Source organism: Cololabis saira, chromosome 8 (assembly GCF_033807715.1).
Source record: "Cololabis saira isolate AMF1-May2022 chromosome 8, fColSai1.1, whole genome shotgun sequence".
Lineage (NCBI taxonomy): Eukaryota > Metazoa > Chordata > Actinopteri > Beloniformes > Belonidae > Cololabis > Cololabis saira.
In genome coordinates, this window is record NC_084594.1 from 1633575 (window position 1) to 1653067 (window position 19493).

Below are 19493 nucleotides of genomic sequence, written 5' to 3' on the forward strand. Positions count from 1 at the left end.
AAAACTGTGGGAGTATGATGATAATGTATGGAAGAAAGTGGAAAAATCTTGAAGGCTTGGAGCTTGAAGTGAGTGATGACATCATTGCACATGTGCGTGTGACTTTATGTGTGTGTCCATTTGCCCATATGATAATCATATGGCCAAACAACAGTTTATCCAATACATTTAGACATTAAATGATATAATTAAAGCTGAAAGCAGTGATGAACGGGTCCTCCACCCTTGTGGACGTTCAGGCTGCAGTGGAAGCTTGTATGACTAATGTAGATTCTTCAGACCTGGACATTTAGCGAATGAAACCAGCCGTGACTCTCTATATCAAACCATTCAAAAGTTATGGCAGAAAGTAGGAACTATCAGATATCGAACAATCACATGAAGGGACAGGGCTAATTTGCACCAATTATGTTCAAAGACTCAAAACCGAGTCCGATGACACCACCCACATGTCTTTATCACAACCCGTTCAGAAGTTATGGCAGAAAATAGGATCTATCAAATATCGACCAATCAGAAGAAGGGACAGGGCTAATTTGCATCAATTATGGTCAAGGACTACAAAACTATGTCCGATGACACCACCCACGAGTCTTTATGTCAAACCATTCAAAAGTTATAGCATTTACTGGGGGGTATTTTCTGTGTGTGTGTGTGTGTAGGGGGGGGGGGGGGATTTAATGGTCGCCACCATGAACCGGTATGGACCAGTTCCAGCTTCCCGGCCGTGAGGCTGCAGGACTGGGGGTCAACTAAGGTCAAAGGTCAGGGATCAGATTTCCCAGAATTCTTTTAGGCGTCTGTGTAGTGACTGAGTCATATGACCAGTTGTTCAATTCAATTCAATTTTATTTATATAGCGTAGGCAGGTGGCCAGAGGGGGGGGAGGGCCGGGAACACAGGCCAGAACGCAGCTCCTGAGGCTCCGGCCTGCAAACATGCACAAAAGAGAAAAAAAGGGGGGCCGGCACAAGAAACCACAGGAACGATGGACAAAAATGATAGCTATGAGATATTTATAATAATAAAAATGGTAATGGAGAAGAGAGGCAGGGAAAAGGAGAGGAGAAGAAGGGTGAGAGGCACCGCCCAGCGGATCATGTCGGTGCCCCCCTGCAGCATAAGCCTATAGCAGCATATCTACCGCGAAGCTATATTTGAGACTAACTATTATAGTTTTGTTCTATAGCTGCAACTATGACTACTGACTCTAACACACTAAAGTTTACACTACCTAGAGATTTACCAACACCAGCTAGAGGTTTACTAAACACTAACTATAGGCTTTACTAAACAGAAAAGTTTTAAGTTTAGTTTTAAAGGTGGAGGTGGTGTCAGCCTCCTTAACCCAGATTGGAAGTTGGTTCCAAAGTAATGGTGCCTGATAGCAGAACGCCCGCCCTCCAAATCTACATTTAGATACTCTAGGAACTACGAGTAAACCTGCACCCTGGAAGCGGAGAGCTCGGCCAGGAACATAAGGCACTATCAAATCTTGTAAATACTGCGGAGCTAAGCCGTTTTGGGCTTTATATGCAAGTAATACAATTTTAAATTGAATTCTGAATTTTACAGGTAGCCAATGGAGCGACGCTAACACTGGAGAGACGTGGTCTCTCCTGCTGATTCCTGTCAGCACTCGTGCTGCTGCATTTTGGATCAGCTGGAGCCTATTCAGCAAATTACTTGGACATCCTGCTAACAACACATTACAGTAATCCAGTCTAGAAGATACAAACGCATGAACTAGTTTTTCAGCATCCCTCTGCGAGAGGATTTTCCTAATTTTTGCGATATTACGGAGATGGAAAAACGCTATTTTACAAACCTGATTAACATATGGTTTAAACGACAAATCCTGATCGAAAACAACACCAAGGTTTCTCACAGTTGCACTGGAAGCCATCGCTTCCAGTGCAACAGTTGTGGGTGAAGCAATGAGCCAGCAGCTGACTACCGGTTTCCACGGCAATAAGAACCTCCCTGGTTTTGCTGTGAGAAAAGTCCAGATTTTAGCTTCTGTCAAGGTCTCAAATCACTTTGATTTTTGATAAAACCGTAGCTCTTAGCAAAAAACTATTTGTGCGATTGCTTTGGAAATTCACAGGACTGTAGTTAAATTCAGGGCCTACAATTTTCTAAATCGGTTCAGAATTTTTTGAGTAACGGTGTGCGAGTGGTGAGGCCCCAAAGTTCTCCCAATGCGTTCCGGATGGCGCCAAAAAGGGCACGTTTTCGCACGTTTTGTGAAAACGTGCACACCAATCGCTACTAAAAGTCATACCACTCGGTTCCCGATGAGGGCGCACGTTTCTACGTTTTTACATTTCGCGTTTTCTCAAAGCTAGTTATGCGCCGAAGTTTATACGGAATAATAAATAATAAGCCTGAGCAATAATAAGAGATGCCTCGTGCTGCGCCACGAGGCACTCCTCTCCATTGCTATTACATAGCAGTGGAGGAGGAGTGCCTCTGGCGCAGCCGTGGCACTAACTAGCATTTAACAGGGCTGCAGTTTATCTCTAATTCAGGGGTGGCCAACCAGTCAAAGGCTAAGGTTACTGTGTTACTCCAAAGAGCCACATCAGCTACCCATGATCCCTCTCTCCCTGCTCTCTCTGAGAAATTAAATACTATTATAAAACGGAAAGGTGAAATCCTGCAATCTGATTGGGTTGTTAACTGGGGTATATTGAGCATATACAATGGCTTCTATTCTAAGGCCATAGCCATAAAGTAGCTGGTGTTAAAGTTAAAGTTTATTTCTATATTTTTGTTAACAATTAATTAGCCATGTTCACAGTAAACTTTGATCTCCGGGGAGGAGCTAACGATGGATGAATGCATTGAGGAGTTCCTGTCTCCGAAAACAAAGACGAGCAAAAGACGCCATGCGGAGCTACATCTGGAGAGGTTGACCAACTCGAGAAGGAGAGAAGTGATGCCAATACAGTTAAACAGACCAAGCTAAGTCTAATGTTATTGGTAACAGTAGTAGTAAGAGTAAAAGCTGTCATTTTTCATTTATTTATTTATTCAAAAAGGTTAAAATATTTATTTATTCATAATCGGCTATGTATTTCTCATGAATAAAACCTACACTGATTGTGTATTCCTCTTCAGCATTGTCATTATAGTCGGAGAAGCAACTATGTTTCCATGACAACAACCAACTGCTACAGTAGTTAGCAACACTTAGCGGCGGTGTTTTGACGACATTAACAAAAATACTTTATGGTTAATTTTCACCTCCAGGTCGGGTTGACAATGGTAGATGCATTGAACAATGACTTTCTCCTAAAAAAAGCCGAGGAAAAGACGACATGCGGAGCTACATAAGGAGAGTTTTCCACAGTGGGGGCTATTTTTACCGGATTATATGTATTTCCGATTAATTAAAAACGACATAAAATAGGTTGTGTATTCCTCTTTCATATTTACATTATTGGTAACCGTTTTATAAAAGCGACACATCACTTCCGGCCGTGGTATACACACGTGGTATACACAGCTATGATATAATGAGCGTATACCACGGCCTGTCGGGATGACTTGCATTTTCTCCATGCCATTTTGAGAGTGGAGTGTGAAGAGCGGGTTGAGCAGGTGACTTATGTAAATCTTCCCCTGTACAGCGACAAGGGTTGGATTCCAGACGCGGCATATTTTGCCCCCACGTCCTACGTGTCTGTCTTTCACTACACCTATCAAATAAAGTCACAAGAGCAGCACATTGATACAAATATTGTGCTTGATCTACGTCTAAAAAATGTGTCAACTTTTTGCATGAGATTATTATGTATGTAGATCAAGAAAGACTAGTCTTTGTATAAACTACTTAATTTTTAGTACGTAAATACATTTTGAAAGTACAGTCAACTTAATTGTGTTAAGTTTACTTTATTTATCAAAATTATGTTCACTTTATTTACCAAAATTAAGTTTACTTTACTTGCAAATTAATTTTGTACATACTAAAAATTAAGAAGTTTATACAAAGACTGTTTCATCTAAAAGTTGGTCAATCTGCCCAATAGATTAAAATTGTTAAAGTAAATACAACAAGATCATTGCTTGTTGTTTGTGTGTAAATGAAAAGATTACTGGGATTACAGAAATACTGCTTGTTAAGGAAAAAATGCACAATGTCTTGTTTTTTGAACAAATGTAGATTAAGTTCAAAACTAGATGTTTTCATGTAAAGCAACAAACTTCATTTTTAATTGTTAATATCACAGATCTAAATATGTTATATTTATATGCGCTTAGATTTATTTTTTTCAGTGCATGACACCGGGCAAAGAGCCGCATGTGGCTCGTGAGCTGCGGGTTGGCCACCCCTGCTCTAATTAGTTCCTCCCTCCGTTTATAGTCGTGTGTTCGTTCAGGTTAAACCTTGTTTTCACTTTGCACACATACATTTATTTATTTATTTAAAAGGGACAACGCACATTGATTGACATGAGTTCATCATGTAAATGTGCCAGATTTAGCCATACAGGCTAATTTACATCTGCAGTCCCTGGCAGGTTGATGGCATATGTAAAAACACACACTAAAACCTTAAAACACAGAGTACAAACAATTAGTAAAACCATGACACTCCGAATAATGACAGACAACATAAAAGAATTTAATACTTATTACTGATTTGAAGATTTTATTTCGAACATGCATGATAAAAAAGCATATATATATATATATATATATATATATATATATATATATATATATATATATATATATATATATATATATACTATATATATAATCTATCTATCTAACCATCTATAATAATATATAATACTGCTAATTAATTTTGATAAGTTATCTCCTTTCTTAATTATTAATAATTATCGAAAGACGATTATTAATAACTCTTTAATAACCAGCACCCGCTTTGTGGCACAATATACAGTAAATGGTGCCCCGTGTGAGGCTTTTAATATACCAGCTTTGTGTCAAATCTGATTGATTTTGTTGTTTAGATATTATTTCCTGATAAGTTAACTGGTGCCGCGTTTTGATTGATTCATCTTGATAATTCGTTTTGATAAGTAATCTTTTGTTTTAATTATTAATAATTATCAAAAGACGATTATTAATAACCCTTTAATAACTAAACCATCACCCGTTTTGTGGCATAATATAAATGGTGCCCCGTGTGAGGCTTTTAACATACTGCATAATGCTTTGTGTCAAATCTGTGTAAAATAATCCAATATTAATTTTGAAAAAATATATATATTTTTTTTAAATAACGTATGGAATAAAAGCTACTTTGAGACTGATTTTGCTGTTTAGTTATTATTTCCTGATTTGATTGATTAATTTTGATAATTCATTTTGATAAGTAATGTTCTTTATTAATTATTAATTATCGAAAGACGATTATTAATAATCGAGTTGAATCGAATTGAAATTTTATTTTGAACATGAAACAGTAGCGAATACAAAACAAAACAATAATATCAATAATAAATAAATGTAAATAAGAAAGAAAAAAACAAAGATAAATAAAAAACACGCATCCACCATAATTAACATGCTCAAAAAGGAGTAGGAAAAAATAAAAACGTATTAAATACTACCCCTAAACTCTATTTCATTATGATCAAAATTAATTTAATTTCTATACAAAAAACAAAGATCAATATATAAATATCAATAATAATGCATCCTCACACCTATATACACTGATATAAATATACCCATTTATAAATTAGTATATCAGTCTCAATAATTACTCCATTATTTGTTATGCAGAATCTTTTCATTGTAGTTCGATATTGCTGAATCTTGAAATTTAATGTTTCCCTTAAATCATACCCTCCCTCTCTTTCATGAAACAGTTTCTGTAAGTGATTTGGTAATAAATTGTTCCTGGCTTTGTATAGAAATTGTGCTTTTTGGAATTCTACCATATCATAAAGTTGTGTTATTTTAGACTTTACAAATAATGGATTGGTGTGTTCAAGATAACCGATATTGAACTCTTTTGTTTTAATATTTTTTTATCAGGGGGTAAGGCACAGAAGAACATACAGTCATAACATACAGAATATAAAGTCTACCTCCTAGGATGTTTTTTTTTTTTGAATAGATGAGGTAAGTAGAGCAGGTAAAGAGGATGAAACGCATGACTGTGCCTCCAATTTACACCATGGCATATTCACCGATTTGAACCAAAATGAAATTTTTTGAATATGTGCTGCCCAATAACACAGTTGGAAATTGGGAAGTGCCAGTCCGCCATTGAATTTACATCTCTGAAGTGTGGATTTGCGGATTCTAGGAGCCTTCCCACACCATAAGAAGTCAGAAATAGTTTGATCAATTATTTTAAAAAAGTGTTTTGGTAAGAAAAGTGGAAGACAATGGAACAAAAATAAAAATTTGGGCAAAATGTTCATTTTAACTGCGTTAATTCTTCCAATTAACGAAAAAGGTAAGCTTTTCCATCTATGGAGGTCAGATTTAATTGTAGACATTAAAGGTGAAAAATTTGCAGAAAAAAGAGAGCTTAACGTTCTGGTTACGTTGATCCCAAGATACCTAAAGCCGGAAGGACTAATCTTAAAAGGGATATCTGACTGTACGAGCTGTGATGCTGAGTCATTGATGGGATAGCATTCACTTTTAGAGACGTTCACTTTATAGACTGAGAATGACCCAAATCTCTGGAAAGCAGATAAAATTGAAGGAATGGAGAGGACAGGATCCGAGACATATAACAATAATTCATCAGCGTAAAGTGACAGCTTAAATTCTGTTCCCAATCGGGAGATCCCAGTAAAAGTGGGGGAGGACCTCAGAAAGATTGACAGGGGCTCTATAGCTAGTGCGAATAATAGGGGAGAGAGGGGACACCCCTGTCTGGTGCCACGGGCTAGAGTAAAAAAATTGGACCGAATGCCATTAGTGGAAACGCTTGCTTGTGGAGACGTGTAAAGGAGACGTATCCAAGAAATGAACACATTCCCCAGCCCAAATTTCTTCAGTACAGTAAATAAATAGTCTCATTCAACCCTATCGAATGCCTTTTCAGCATCGACCGAGATTACGACTTCAGGTGTTGTAGTGACAGTTTTAGAGTGAATAATATTTAAAAGTGTGCGGACATTAAAGAATAACTGTCGCCCCTCAACTGTCTGTTCATTTGAGACAATAGTTGGTACAATGTTCTCCAAGCAATAAGCCAAAGCTTTAGCAAGGATCTTAGCATCTACATTTATTAACGAAAGAGGTCTGTATGAGCCGCAGAGAGTTATCTTTTTTTAAGAGGAGACTTTTGGAGGCTTGCCTTAAAGTGGGAGGGAAAGTGCCATGTTCCAGTGATTCCTTATAAATGCAATGCATGCAATAAAGGGGACAATTTATCCTGAAATTTCTTTAAAAATTCCACTGGAAATCCATCAGGACCAGGAGCTTTTTTATTTTGCATACTTCTCACAGCGAGATTAATTTCTTCTACCGTTAATGGCGAGTCAAGCTTTTTAGCAGCATTGGAGCATATAACAGGAAAGTTGAGGCTATCGAAGAATGAATTCAATTCAGTGGTGCCAGAGGGAGATTCAGACGTATATAAAGAGGAATAAAATGAGTGAAAGACAGAATTAATAGCGGTGGGATCCTGATGCAATGAGCCTGATGAATCTTTTATCTGAAGGATCATACGTGAGGCTGCCTGGCGACGTAACTGATGAGCCATGAGCCGACTTGCCTTGTCTCCATGTTCATAATATACGGAGCGTGATCGTAAGAGAAGTCGCTCTGCGTCATTAGTGGTAAGGAGATCAAATTCAGTCTGTAAATCGACACGTTGCTTAAGAAAACTGGGAGAGGGGCAATTAGCAAGTTGTTGGTCCAATTTTGTGATCTTAACAGAGAGTTCTTGCAATCTGGTTTTCCGGGACTTATTCAAGTGAGCAGAGAAGGAGATAATTTGTCCCCGCAAGTATGCTTTTAATGATTCCCACAGCAGTGAAGATGAAATTGGTTCCATATCATTTTGATTTATAGAGATGTAATCATCAATTTTAGTTGTAATAAATTTGGTGAACTTATCATCTGAGAGAAGTAATGTATTGAACCTCCAAGAGTAGCGTGGCTGCGAAGAGAAGTAAATATCCAAAGAAAGAGGAGCGTGGTCGGAAATTACAATAGGATGATAATAAGAGTTTAGCATCAATAAAACAATAATCAATCCAAGAGAAAGATTGATGCATCTGAGAAAAGAAGGAATATTTCTTGGTACTAGGGTTATAAAATCTCCAAAGATCGGTGCAACCATTCTTGGACACAAAATCTGAAAGAGACCTCGACATTGAAGAAGAAGTCAGATTTCGTGGGCTGGAGCGGTCTAGTTTACAATTACGCAGTTCATATCCCCGCCAATTATAAGAAGACTGTTGTTGAATGAGGGGAGAAATTCAAAAAGCTTGTTCATAAAGTGTGGGTCATCAAAATTGGGGGCATATATATTAACTAATAATATGGGAATATGAAATAGCGTACCAGCCACGATTAAGTATCTGCTGTTTTTATCTGAAATCACCTTAGAAGCTGAAAACTGCATTGACTTACCAATTAATATAGCAACCCCTCGATCTCTTAATTGGACTCCCCATGCCTTTAATATTCCAGCTCAACAATCTCACAGAAGTACCAGTATTAGTGGCCATATGTTAAATTCCTAAAGATAGAGATGTACCGAATGCGGATCCCCAAGGAAGGAAAAGAAAGAAAGAAAGAGAGGGAGGGAGGAAAGAAAGAAAGAAAGAAAAAAAAGGGAAAATTGAAAACAACAATAAACTTAACTTACTGAACCCCCCACCCCCCAATTGCACTTACAACGACCCCATCCCCAAACAATGGAGAACCCAGTGCAAACTCCAGAAGGAGTCAGATCCCTGAAAAGAGCACTTACGACTTTAAGCATAACTAATAACTAACAAGCTACAAGTTGAGCTCCTGCAAGCCCAGCAACATTAACAGAAAGGTACAACCAATCATGACCAAGTTAAACTGAAAACCACATACCGTGTATATATGGGAAAAAAAACAAAACAACACTGATAAACTGAAAAAAGTTCAACTAGACATTGAGCGACGTGATGAAAGCGCTGGCCTCCTCTGCCGACCTGAACTCCCTCTCTGCGCCGTTGTGAGTGATGCGGAGGCGGGCGGGGTACAGCAGACCGTAGCGGATCCCCGGGATCTCGCGGAGCCGGCGACGGACGTCATTAAAGGCGGCTCGGGCACGGGCCGTCTTCTGAGTGATAGACAGAAAGAGTCAACTCTCCACACGTAATCCGTTGCTGAGCCCTGGCTCGGCGCAATATATCCACACAGTCTGTATGATAGTGCAGACGGGCGATGATGGGACGAGGGCGCTCTCCGGGCTTCGGCTTCGGCTGGAGGGTGCGGTGAGCGCGGTCCACGAGAGGCTCCTTTTCCAGCTTAAAAGCCTCCTTGAGCAGAGAGGGAATATCCGTAACAGCAGAAGAGGTGGAAAAATCTTTGGGAATTCCCACGATCCGTATGTTATTGCGCCGGGATCTCGCCTCCAGATCCTCGCATTTATTATCCAGCCTTATCAGTTCAGTTGACAGATGCTCCACTTTAGCCTGTAAAGTTGTGATGTCATCGGTGCAGGAGGAAAGAGATGTTTCCATTTCACCCACGGTGTTCTTCAGAGCGCGCACATCCGACTGGATGTTTGTAATGCTGCTTGATAATTCCGACTTCACCGCTTGCAGCTCAGTCTTGATGCTCGACAAGTTCTCAGTCAAGGCAGCCTGAAGCTCCGCTTGGAAAACAGCCGCCATCTCAACGCGGAGTGATGCGAGCGGCTCGGCCTTAAAGTCGTGTGAAGGAGGAGCGGCCCCGGCGGCCTCGGCCAGGCTGGACGGGGGGTCACCACGAGGCGGGGATGCGGCGTGAGAAGAAGGCCGCGGCGGCAGTGCGGATGGTTTAATTTTTGGAGGCATTTTGGTCGGCAAAAATACGGGGCCAAAGTCGAATAATGATGATCGGGGGAAAAATACACCGAAGGAAGATGAAAAAGCTGTACCAAAAATAGATATTTTTAAAGGTTGTTGCAGGAGCTAAAAAAAACACGTCCTACTCCATTAGTCGCTACACCGGAAGTACCGATATTGAACTCTTAAATAACTGAACCAGTACCCCCTTTTGTGGCATGACATAAATGGTGCCCCGTGTGAGGCTTTTAATACACCAGCTCTGTGTTGATTTGATCATTTAGTCTTTTCTTACCGAACAGGTCGATGGCTCCTGTCAGATTTTCTCTCTGTCCGCCGCTCGTGTCCAGCTCCACCAGGCGCTCCATGAGGTTACCGTAGCAACGCCGGCCGTCACCGATTTGCCCCACCTCGCAGACGCATCTGAGAGAGGAGACATGAGATCGGAGAGTTGAACCGGAGAAGCATTCCTCCATCGTCAAGAGGCATTAGTTGTTCGGGAACCGGAAGCGCCAAATTAAAGTAAAACAATGATTAAATAATTTAAAAAAAACTTTCTGAAACAATAAAACATAATGATAAATAATTACTTGCAAAATATTAGATTACCGTATTTTGCGAACCATTAGCCTGACAGCATTATAAGGTCCATGATAAAACATATATAAACATATAAGGGCTGTCAGTTTAGTGCGTTAATTAGATTAATTAATTACACTGCTAATTAACGCGTTATGAAAATGATCGCAATTAATTATGAGTGGCATTTTCATTCGGAATTAGGTGTTTACATGGTAATTTTTACTCATTTTAAATCGGATTTAATTTGAATTCTGAATTAAAGAGGAATTAAACTTCCCATGTAAACACACTCAATGTATCTGATCGGGAAAAAGTATCAGAATTCTATCAGGAGCCATAAAAAGTGATCGGATCAGGAAAAATCGGGATCGGCACATACTCAAACTCAAGTGATCGGGAGCTAAAAAATCTGACCTCGGCCTTCCATCCGCCTGCGTCTCACAGACGGCCGACGGGTCACAGGTGTCGGGTTGGCAGGCCGGCATCAGCTGGCAGCCGGACTCAGGGCCGCCACCTACAGGCGACATGCCGGACATGCACTCACAGGCGGCCTGGGGGGGAAGAGGGAGATTATTATTCAAATATTTTTATTGAATTTTCACATAAAACATTCAAACACGAAGCAGCACAATAACCGTGCACACAGAGCCTAAGGGGGGAGGGGAGTAAATAAAATAAGTAATGTAATATTGATAAGTAAATAGATAATTAAAATAAATAAATAAAATAAAATAAAAAATAATAAAAAACATAAAATAAGATAAATAAATAAATAAATAGAAGAAAATAAATAAATAAATAAAATAAGTAATGTATTATTGATAAGTAAATAGATAAGTGAAAAAATGAATAATGATATAATGAATAAATAAAATAAAAAATAAAGTAAAATAAAATAAAAAATAATCAAAATGATAAAAAAAATAAAATAAAATAAATAAAATAAATAAAATAAAATAAAAAAATAAAAAAATAAATACAAAATAAAAATAAAATGAAAGTATAAGAAAAGAAAAAATATGTTAAAGTATAATTAAAATAAAATTAAGATAGAATCAAGTGCCAGGATTGCCTGTACCAACAGAGAGAAATTCCCGTTCAAAATAAGAAGAAAGAGAAATGGTGTCCAGGCTTTGTAGAACCTTTGCGAGGAGCCATGAATGGTGAACTTGAGGTGTTCAAGTTTGAGGTTTTGCCATCACCGCCTCCGACAGAGGGAGATTAGACTCAGGTCTGGGATCTGGCTCCAGTTCTGTTTCTGGGCGACCTTTGACCTGCTCACCTTGTTGGGTCCTTTGAAGACGCAGACGGTGGAGTTGGCGGGACAGCCGCCGTTGTCCTGCATGCAGGGGTTTCTGGGTACGCAGAACTTGCCGTCGCCCTCGTAGTCCGGCTGGCAGACGCACTTGATCTTCCCCCCCTGCAGGGAGCACTGGGCGTTGACGTCGCAGTCCCTCTGCGAACAAAACACTGAGCAGAGAACAAGAAAAACCAGGTCCGGGTCAGACTCAGAAAACCAGTTTGCAGGTCCAGGTCCCCAAACCATCCCAAAAACAGTGTGTTTACCTTGACATTTCTCCGTAAACATCTTCCTGTAACCGGGGAGACACTCGCACGTGGTGCCGAATGTGCTGACTCTACAGTACGAGTACGAACCACAGTTCCTGCAGCTGGAGCTGACTGATGGACGACACACACACACACACACACACATACACACAAGGTGCAGAAATATGGAGGTAGATTTGTTTCTTAATTATTCATTAAAAAAAAAAGATTGCTTCAATCAAAAATATATATTTTCATTTAAAGTGTGTTGTTTTGTGTTGTTTTGTGTTTGGGCCATATTAGGGGTTTCTTTTTTTCCGCCCACTGCGGGATGTTTGTGTCAAAATTATTCAATAAAAAAAAAAAAGTGTTCAAATGTAATTTTTTGGGTCTCTTTTTTTCTTTGATTGAAAAGGTTTTTTTTTATTGAAAATTCTTTTTGAAGCAACTTCTTTTTTGATTAAATGATAAAGACACAAATGTCCTACCCATAATATGGCCCAAACACATAACTACACTACTTCAAACAAAAAACTTGCTTCACACCGTGTCCACACTGCATGCGACGCGAGCGAGCGTCAGCGTCAAAAACAATTCCATTGCTTTATTTTTTATTGCACTGTCTATACTGGTTGCGAGCGACGCGGCGTGGCGCGGCGCGTTGCGGTGCGACGCGGCACGCCGTTTTGAGCTGGACTTTTGTCGCACGCCCTGCTTCTATTTTCTTCCTGTCGCTCGCGTTGAAAGCCGGTTGAAAGTTGAAAAAAAAAGTGTAAAGCGCTGTAGGAAACAGTCATTTCAATAGAAGAACCTCAATAAAGTGGCAGCTGCTGGAGGGAGATCGCCAGGGAGCTGGAAGGTTCTGATAAGATATTAAGATATAATAAGAATCTTATCTTAATCTTATTGGGGTTTAATTTGTGCCGGATCCCGCCGGATTTCTCGTGTTTTCTGCTTTCCCCCCACATCCGAGTAATGATCTGACATGCTGACATGTTTGCTGCTTTTAACACCACACGCCGGTCACTCCACGATGTATGCTGTTTGATTGCGTCACCGTTTGGTTTTTTCCCCACTTATTCCACCGAATAATAAGCGTGTTTTCTGTTTAGAAAGTACAAACGTAGGAAGATTACACTTCTATCAAAGAAAATATTTCCAATAATCACAAACCATCCATTTCCCCAGCATGGGATCGTCATTTTTATTGTGAATGCATATGCCATGTTATGTGTGTTATATTGTTGACTTTTTGTGATTATTATTATTATTATTGTTGTTGTTATTATGACTTTTGCTGATTACATCTGGCAGGGGGACTACCGATGTAAATCAGCCTATGGCTGCAATCTGGGTGCATCTACATTTTATTTTTTTTATTAAAAGAAAATGTTGCCTGATGTACACTGTCCCTACCAAAATAAATAAGTTGAAATTGAAAAGAAAAACAGTGTTCAAATGCATTTTTTTTTTTTTTTTTTTTTGCATTCAAACACTTTTTCTTTGATTGAAATACATTTTTTTGATTGAAGTGACATTTTTTTTAATTTAAAATATATTTTTTGCTTGAAGCAATCTTTTTTTTTTATTGAATAATTAAGAAACAAATCTACCTCCACATAGAAATACAGTCCAACAAATAACAGGCATAAATATTGGTTTGGTTAAAGGCTCGGTGCGTCCCGTGACCTCTGACCTTGGTCGCAGCGCTTCCCGGTGTACGGCGGCTGGCACAAACATTTCCCGTCGCCCTCCGGACCGTTGTTACACACCCCGTGCACACAGTCACACTCTACGGACAAAAAAACCCAGGGACTATTAAACACTTTTAAACAACATTTGTCTCTCTCTGGTTTGGTCCTGCAGTTTAAGGGACCACAGAGAGACACCTAGTGGTGAAGTTAGAGACTGCAGGTCTCGTCCTCACGGGACGGGAGCTTAGCAACGGGACGGGGGAGGCACCTTTGTCACACAGACTCCCGTAGGCGAGCGGGTTCTTACACTCCTGACAAGCGAAGCCGGTGAAGCCGTCCTGGAAGAGAAGAAACGCCCTCAGTGAGTGCATTTATGTTTAATTCCTCTTTAATTCAGAATTAAAATTAAATCTGATTTAAAATAAGTAAAAATTACGATGTAAACACCTAATTCCGAATGAAAATGGCCATTCCGAATTAAACTTAATTACGAAGTAAGTGGCTGGTTTATTCCGATTTTAAATCTGAATAGAATAATTCCACAATCATGTATCCACTCATTCCTCTTTAAATTAATTCCGGTCTTTCTTTCTGCTCGTTCCCTCGCCCGTCTGTCTCCATGATCTTATATTCCGCGCTGGGCTGGTTTTCAAACAAAGTTTCAAGATGCAGCACGCACTAAAAACGCTGGTCAAGAGCAGAGACCATTTATTTAATAAATAGCTTGGAGGACCTGGAAATAATTAAAAGAACAGATTGAAACAGGAAACATAAAAATGATTAGCTTTTCAAAGTTGTAGAGGCTAAGTTTGTTTTTCTTCCGGTAGAAGAAAAACAAGCGACGTTTGCAGCGACGTAACTGACGTTAGCAGAGACGTAACTGAAGTTACTAGAGACGTAACTGACGTTAGCATAGACGTAACTGACGTTTGCAGAGACGTTACTGACGTTAGCGGAGACGTAACTGACGTTAGCAGAGACGTAACTGACGTTTGCAGAGACGTAACTGACGTTAGCGGAGACGTAACTGATGTTAGCAGAGACGTAACTGACGTTTGCAGAGACGTAACTGACGTTAGCAGAGACGTAACTGACGTTAGCAGAGACGTAACTGACGTTAGCAGAGACGTAACTGACGTTTGCAGGGACGTAACTGACGTTAGCAGAGACGTAACTGACGTTAGAGACGTAACTGACGTTAGCAGAGACGTAACTGACGTTAGCAGAGACGTAACTGACGTTAGCAGAGACGCAACTGACGTTTGCAGAGACGTAACTGACGTTAGCAGAGACGTAACTGACGTTAGAGACGTAACTGACGTTAGCAGAGACGTAACTGACGTTAGCAGAGACGTAACTGACGTTAGCGGAGACGTAACTGACGTTAGCGGAGACGTAACTGACGTTTGCGGAGACGTAACTGACGTTTGCAGAGACGTAACTGACGTTAGCAGAGACGTAACTGACGTTTGCAGAGACGTAACTGACGTTAGCAGAGACGTAACTGACGTTTGCAGAGACGTAACTGACGTTAGCAGAGACGTGACTGACGTGGATCCCCTTAGCACCCGAGCTGTGGAAAACAAACCGTTTCTCAGCTGGTTCCCAAGTTGAATTAGTTGTGAACCAGAACCAGCACCGGGACTGTTTTGGTGGAAAAGGGCTACGAGTGGGCACCAAAAACCAAGACAGAATTTGAACTGACCGCGCAGATGCAGGTGCCGTTGCCGTCAGCTTCGTCCTCACACTTGCCTTTGAAGTTGCACATCTTCCCTGACCAGCTGGGACAATCTGGACACGAGCAGGAGACACAACCACACAATCATGGCCTCAGAAGAGACGTCAACTGAACAGGGGTTCAGGGTCAGGACTACTGGAGACCAGCATCTCCAGGTTAGGGTCAGGACTACTGGAGACCAGCATCTCCAGGTTAGGGTTAGGACTACTGGAGACCAGCATCTCCAGGTTAGGGTTAGGACTACTGGAGACCAGCATCTCCAGGTTAGGGTTAGGACTACTGGAGACCAGCATCTCCAGGTTAGGGTTAGGACTACTGGAGACCAGCATCTCCAGGTTAGGGTCAGGACTACTGGAGACCAGCATCTCCAGGTTAGGGTTAGGGTTAGGACTACTGGAGACCAGCATTTCCAGGTTAGGGTCAGGACTACTGGAGACCAGCATCTCCAGGTTAGGGTTAGGACTACTGGAGACCAGCATCTCCAGGTTAGGGTTAGGACTACTGGAGACCAGTATCTCCAGGTTAGGGTTAGGACTACTGGAGACCGCATCTCCAGGTTAGGGTTAGGACTACTGGAGACCAGCATCTCCAGGTTAGGGTTAGGACTACTGGAGACCAGCATCTCCAGGTTAGGACTACTGGAGACCAGCATCTCCAGGTTAGGACTACTGGAGACCAGCATCTCCAGGTTAGGGTCAGGGTTAGGACTACTGGAGACCAGCATCTCCAGGTTAGGGTTAGGGTTAGGACTACTGGAGACCAGTATCTCCAGGTTAGGGTTAGGACTACTGGAGACCAGCATCTCCAGGTTAGGGTTAGGACTACTGGAGACCAGCATCTCCAGGTTAGGGTTAGGGTCAGGACTACTGGAGACCAGTATCTCCAGGTTAGGGTCAGGACTACTGGAGACCAGCATCTCCAGGTTAGGACTACTGGAGACCAGCATCTCCAGGTTTAGGGTTAGGACTACTGGAGACCAGCACCTCCAGGTCAGGGTCAGGACTACTGGAGACCAGCATCTCCAGGTTAGGGTTAGGACTACTGAAGACCAGCATCTCCAGGTTAGGGTTAGGACTACTGGAGACCAGCATCTCCAGGTCAGGGTCAGGACTACTGGAGACCAGCATCTCCAGGTTAGGGTTAGGACTACTGGAGACCAGCATCTCCAGGTTAGGGTTAGGACTACTGGAAACCAGCATCTCCAGGTTAGGGTCAGGACTACTGGAGATCAGCATCTCCAGGTTAGGGTTAGGACTACTGGAGACCAGCATCTCCAGGTTAGGGTTAGGACTACTGGAGACCAGCATCTCCAGTTTAGGGTCAGGACTACTGGAGACCAGCATCTCCAGGTTAGGGTCAGGACTACTGGAGACCAGCATCTCCAGGTTCGGGTCAGGACTACTGGAGACCAGCATCTCCAGGTTAGGGTTAGGACTACTAGAGACCAGCATCTCCAGGTTAGGACTACTAGAGACCAGCATCTCCAGGGTTAGGGTCAGGACTACTAGAGACCAGCATCTCCAGGTTAGGGTCAGGACTACTGGAGACCAGCATCTCCAGGTTAGGGTCAGGACTACTGGAGACCAGCATCTCCAGGTTCGGGTCAGGACTACTGGAGACCAGCATCTCCAGGTTAGGGTTAGGACTACTGGAGACCAGCATCTCCAGGTTAGGGTCAGGACTACTGGAGACCAACATCTCCAGGTCAGGACTACTGGAGACCAGCATCTCCAGGTTAGGGTCAGGACTACTGGAGACCAGCATCTCAAGGTTAGGGTCAGGACTACTGGAGACCAGCATCTCCAGGTTAGGGTTAGGACTACTGGAGACCAGCATCTCAAGGTTAGGGTCAGGACTACTGGAGACCAGCATCTCCAAGTTAGGGTCAGGACTACTGGAGACCAGCATCTCCAGGTTAGGGTCAGGACTACTGGAGACCAGCATCTCCAGGTTAGGATTAGGACTACTGGAGACCAGCATCTCCAGGTTAGGGTTAGGACTGCTGGAGACCAGCATCTCCAGGTTAGGGTTAGGACTACTGGAGACCAGCATCTCCAGGTTAGGGTTAGGACTACTGGAGACCAGCATCTCCAGGTTAGGGTCAGGACTACTGGAGACCAGCATATCCAGGTTAGGGTTAGGACTACTGGAGACCAGCATCTCCAGGTTAGGGTTAGGACTACTGGAAACCAGCATATCCAGGTTAGGGTTAGGACTACTGGAGACCAGCATCTCCAGGTTAGGGTTAGGACTACTGGAGACCAGCATATCCAGGTTAGGGTTAGGACTACTGGAGACCAGCATCTCCAGGTTAGGGTTAGGACTACTGGAGACCAGCATCTCCAGGTTAGGGTTAGGGTTAGGAATACTGGAGACCAGCATCTCCAGGTTAGGGTCAGGACTACTGGAGACCAGCATCTCCAGGTTAGAGTTAGGACTACTGGAGACCAGCATCTCCAGGTTAGGACTACTGGAGACCAGCATCTCCAGGTTTAGGGTCGGTACTTACGAAAACACAGAGGACCCCAGTATCCCGAACAGCACCACGGACGCAGATAGCTCTTCACGCAGACTTGACGACACCCCTGCAGTTCCAGCTCCCTGCTTCCGATCTGCACCACGTAACTGCAGGGAAGAACCAGAGACCGATCAGAGACCGTCCACGGAGGTGCCCTCGCTCACGGCGCACCATAGACGGTGGGACAGTATTAGTCCATCTTTGCTTGTGGTGAAACCATGAACAGAAGTGTAGACGTTCATTTTGGGGAGAACCTGTGGTTGTGTGATTAGTTCCCACCTGCAGTTGGTGGTTCCGGTCTTAGTGAAGTCCGGCGGGCAGGGGGCGGTGGCGGCGGCGGCGGCGGCGGCACAGGAGGTGCAGGAGGTGTATAGAGCCATTCGGCTCTTGACATCACAACGGCCGGGAGCCTGACAGGGCAAAGAAACATGACCGACCAAACATCAAGCACACGTCATGTTGAAAACACAAATCCAAAGGGAAGTTAAAATGGCAGAAAAGTAGAAGAGAAATTATGCAAACAAAAGTACAGATACATTGGAATCGGATAACAACTCATTGATATTAAAATCCTCTAATTACAACCTTACAGGTGAAGTTGAGCACAGCGCTCTGATCTGCAAAGACTTGTGATTCAGTGCATTTTTCTACAATATTTTCTACAATAAGTGAGGGTGTAACAACTGTAGCTCTGTTGTCAGTGCCAACTGTCGCTCTGTTGCCAGTGCCAACTGTCGCTCTGTTGCCAGTGCCAACTGTCGCTCTGTTGCCAGTGCCAACTGTCGCTCTGTTGTCAGTGCCAAACTGTCGCTCTGTTGCCAGTGCCAACTGTTGCTCTGTTGTCACGGTTCCAACTGTCGCTCTGTTGCCAGTGCCAACTGTCGCTGTGTTGTCAGTGTGCCAACTGTCACTCTGTTGTCAGTGCCAACTGCCGCTCTGTTGTCAGTGCCAACTGCCGCTCTGTTGCCAGTGCCAACTGCCGCTCTGTTGCCAGTGCCAACTGCCGCTCTGTTGTCAGTGCCAACTGCCGCTCTGTTGCCAGTGCCAACTGTCGCTCTGTTGCCAGTGCCAACTGTCGCTCTGTTGCCAGTGCCAACTGCCGCTCTGTTGTCAGTGCCAACTGTCGCTCTGTTGCCAGTGCCAACTGTCGCTCTGTTGTCAGTGCCAAACTGTCGCTCTGTTGCCAGTGCCAACTGTTGCTCTGTTGTCACGGTTCCAACTGTCGCTCTGTTGCCAGTGCCAACTGTCGCTGTGTTGTCAGTGTGCCAACTGTCACTCTGTTGTCAGTGCCAACTGCCGCTCTGTTGTCAGTGCCAACTGCCGCTCTGTTGCCAGTGCCAACTGCCGCTCTGTTGCCAGTGCCAACTGTCGCTCTGTTGCCAGTGCCAACTGTCGCTGTGTTGTCAGTGTGCCAACTGTCACTCTGTTGT

The 19493-nt window shown here is 42.6% G+C and overlaps 1 protein-coding gene across 1 annotated transcript in view; it reads right to left on the reverse strand.

Annotated features, from left to right (window-relative positions):
• The window catches only part of stab1 (stabilin 1), a 172371-nt gene that overhangs the window by 136814 nt on the left and 16064 nt on the right, over positions 1-19493 (reverse strand). The window contains exons 3-11 of the mRNA XM_061726572.1: positions 18343-18473; positions 18055-18170; positions 15513-15598; positions 14076-14145; positions 13810-13905; positions 12132-12245; positions 11848-12035; positions 10980-11116; positions 10279-10406 (exon numbers count right to left, since the gene is read on the reverse strand). Coding sequence (XP_061582556.1) covers positions 10279-10406; positions 10980-11116; positions 11848-12035; positions 12132-12245; positions 13810-13905; positions 14076-14145; positions 15513-15598; positions 18055-18170; positions 18343-18473 — 1066 coding nt within the window. The remainder of the gene's footprint in view (positions 1-10278; positions 10407-10979; positions 11117-11847; positions 12036-12131; positions 12246-13809; positions 13906-14075; positions 14146-15512; positions 15599-18054; positions 18171-18342; positions 18474-19493) is intronic.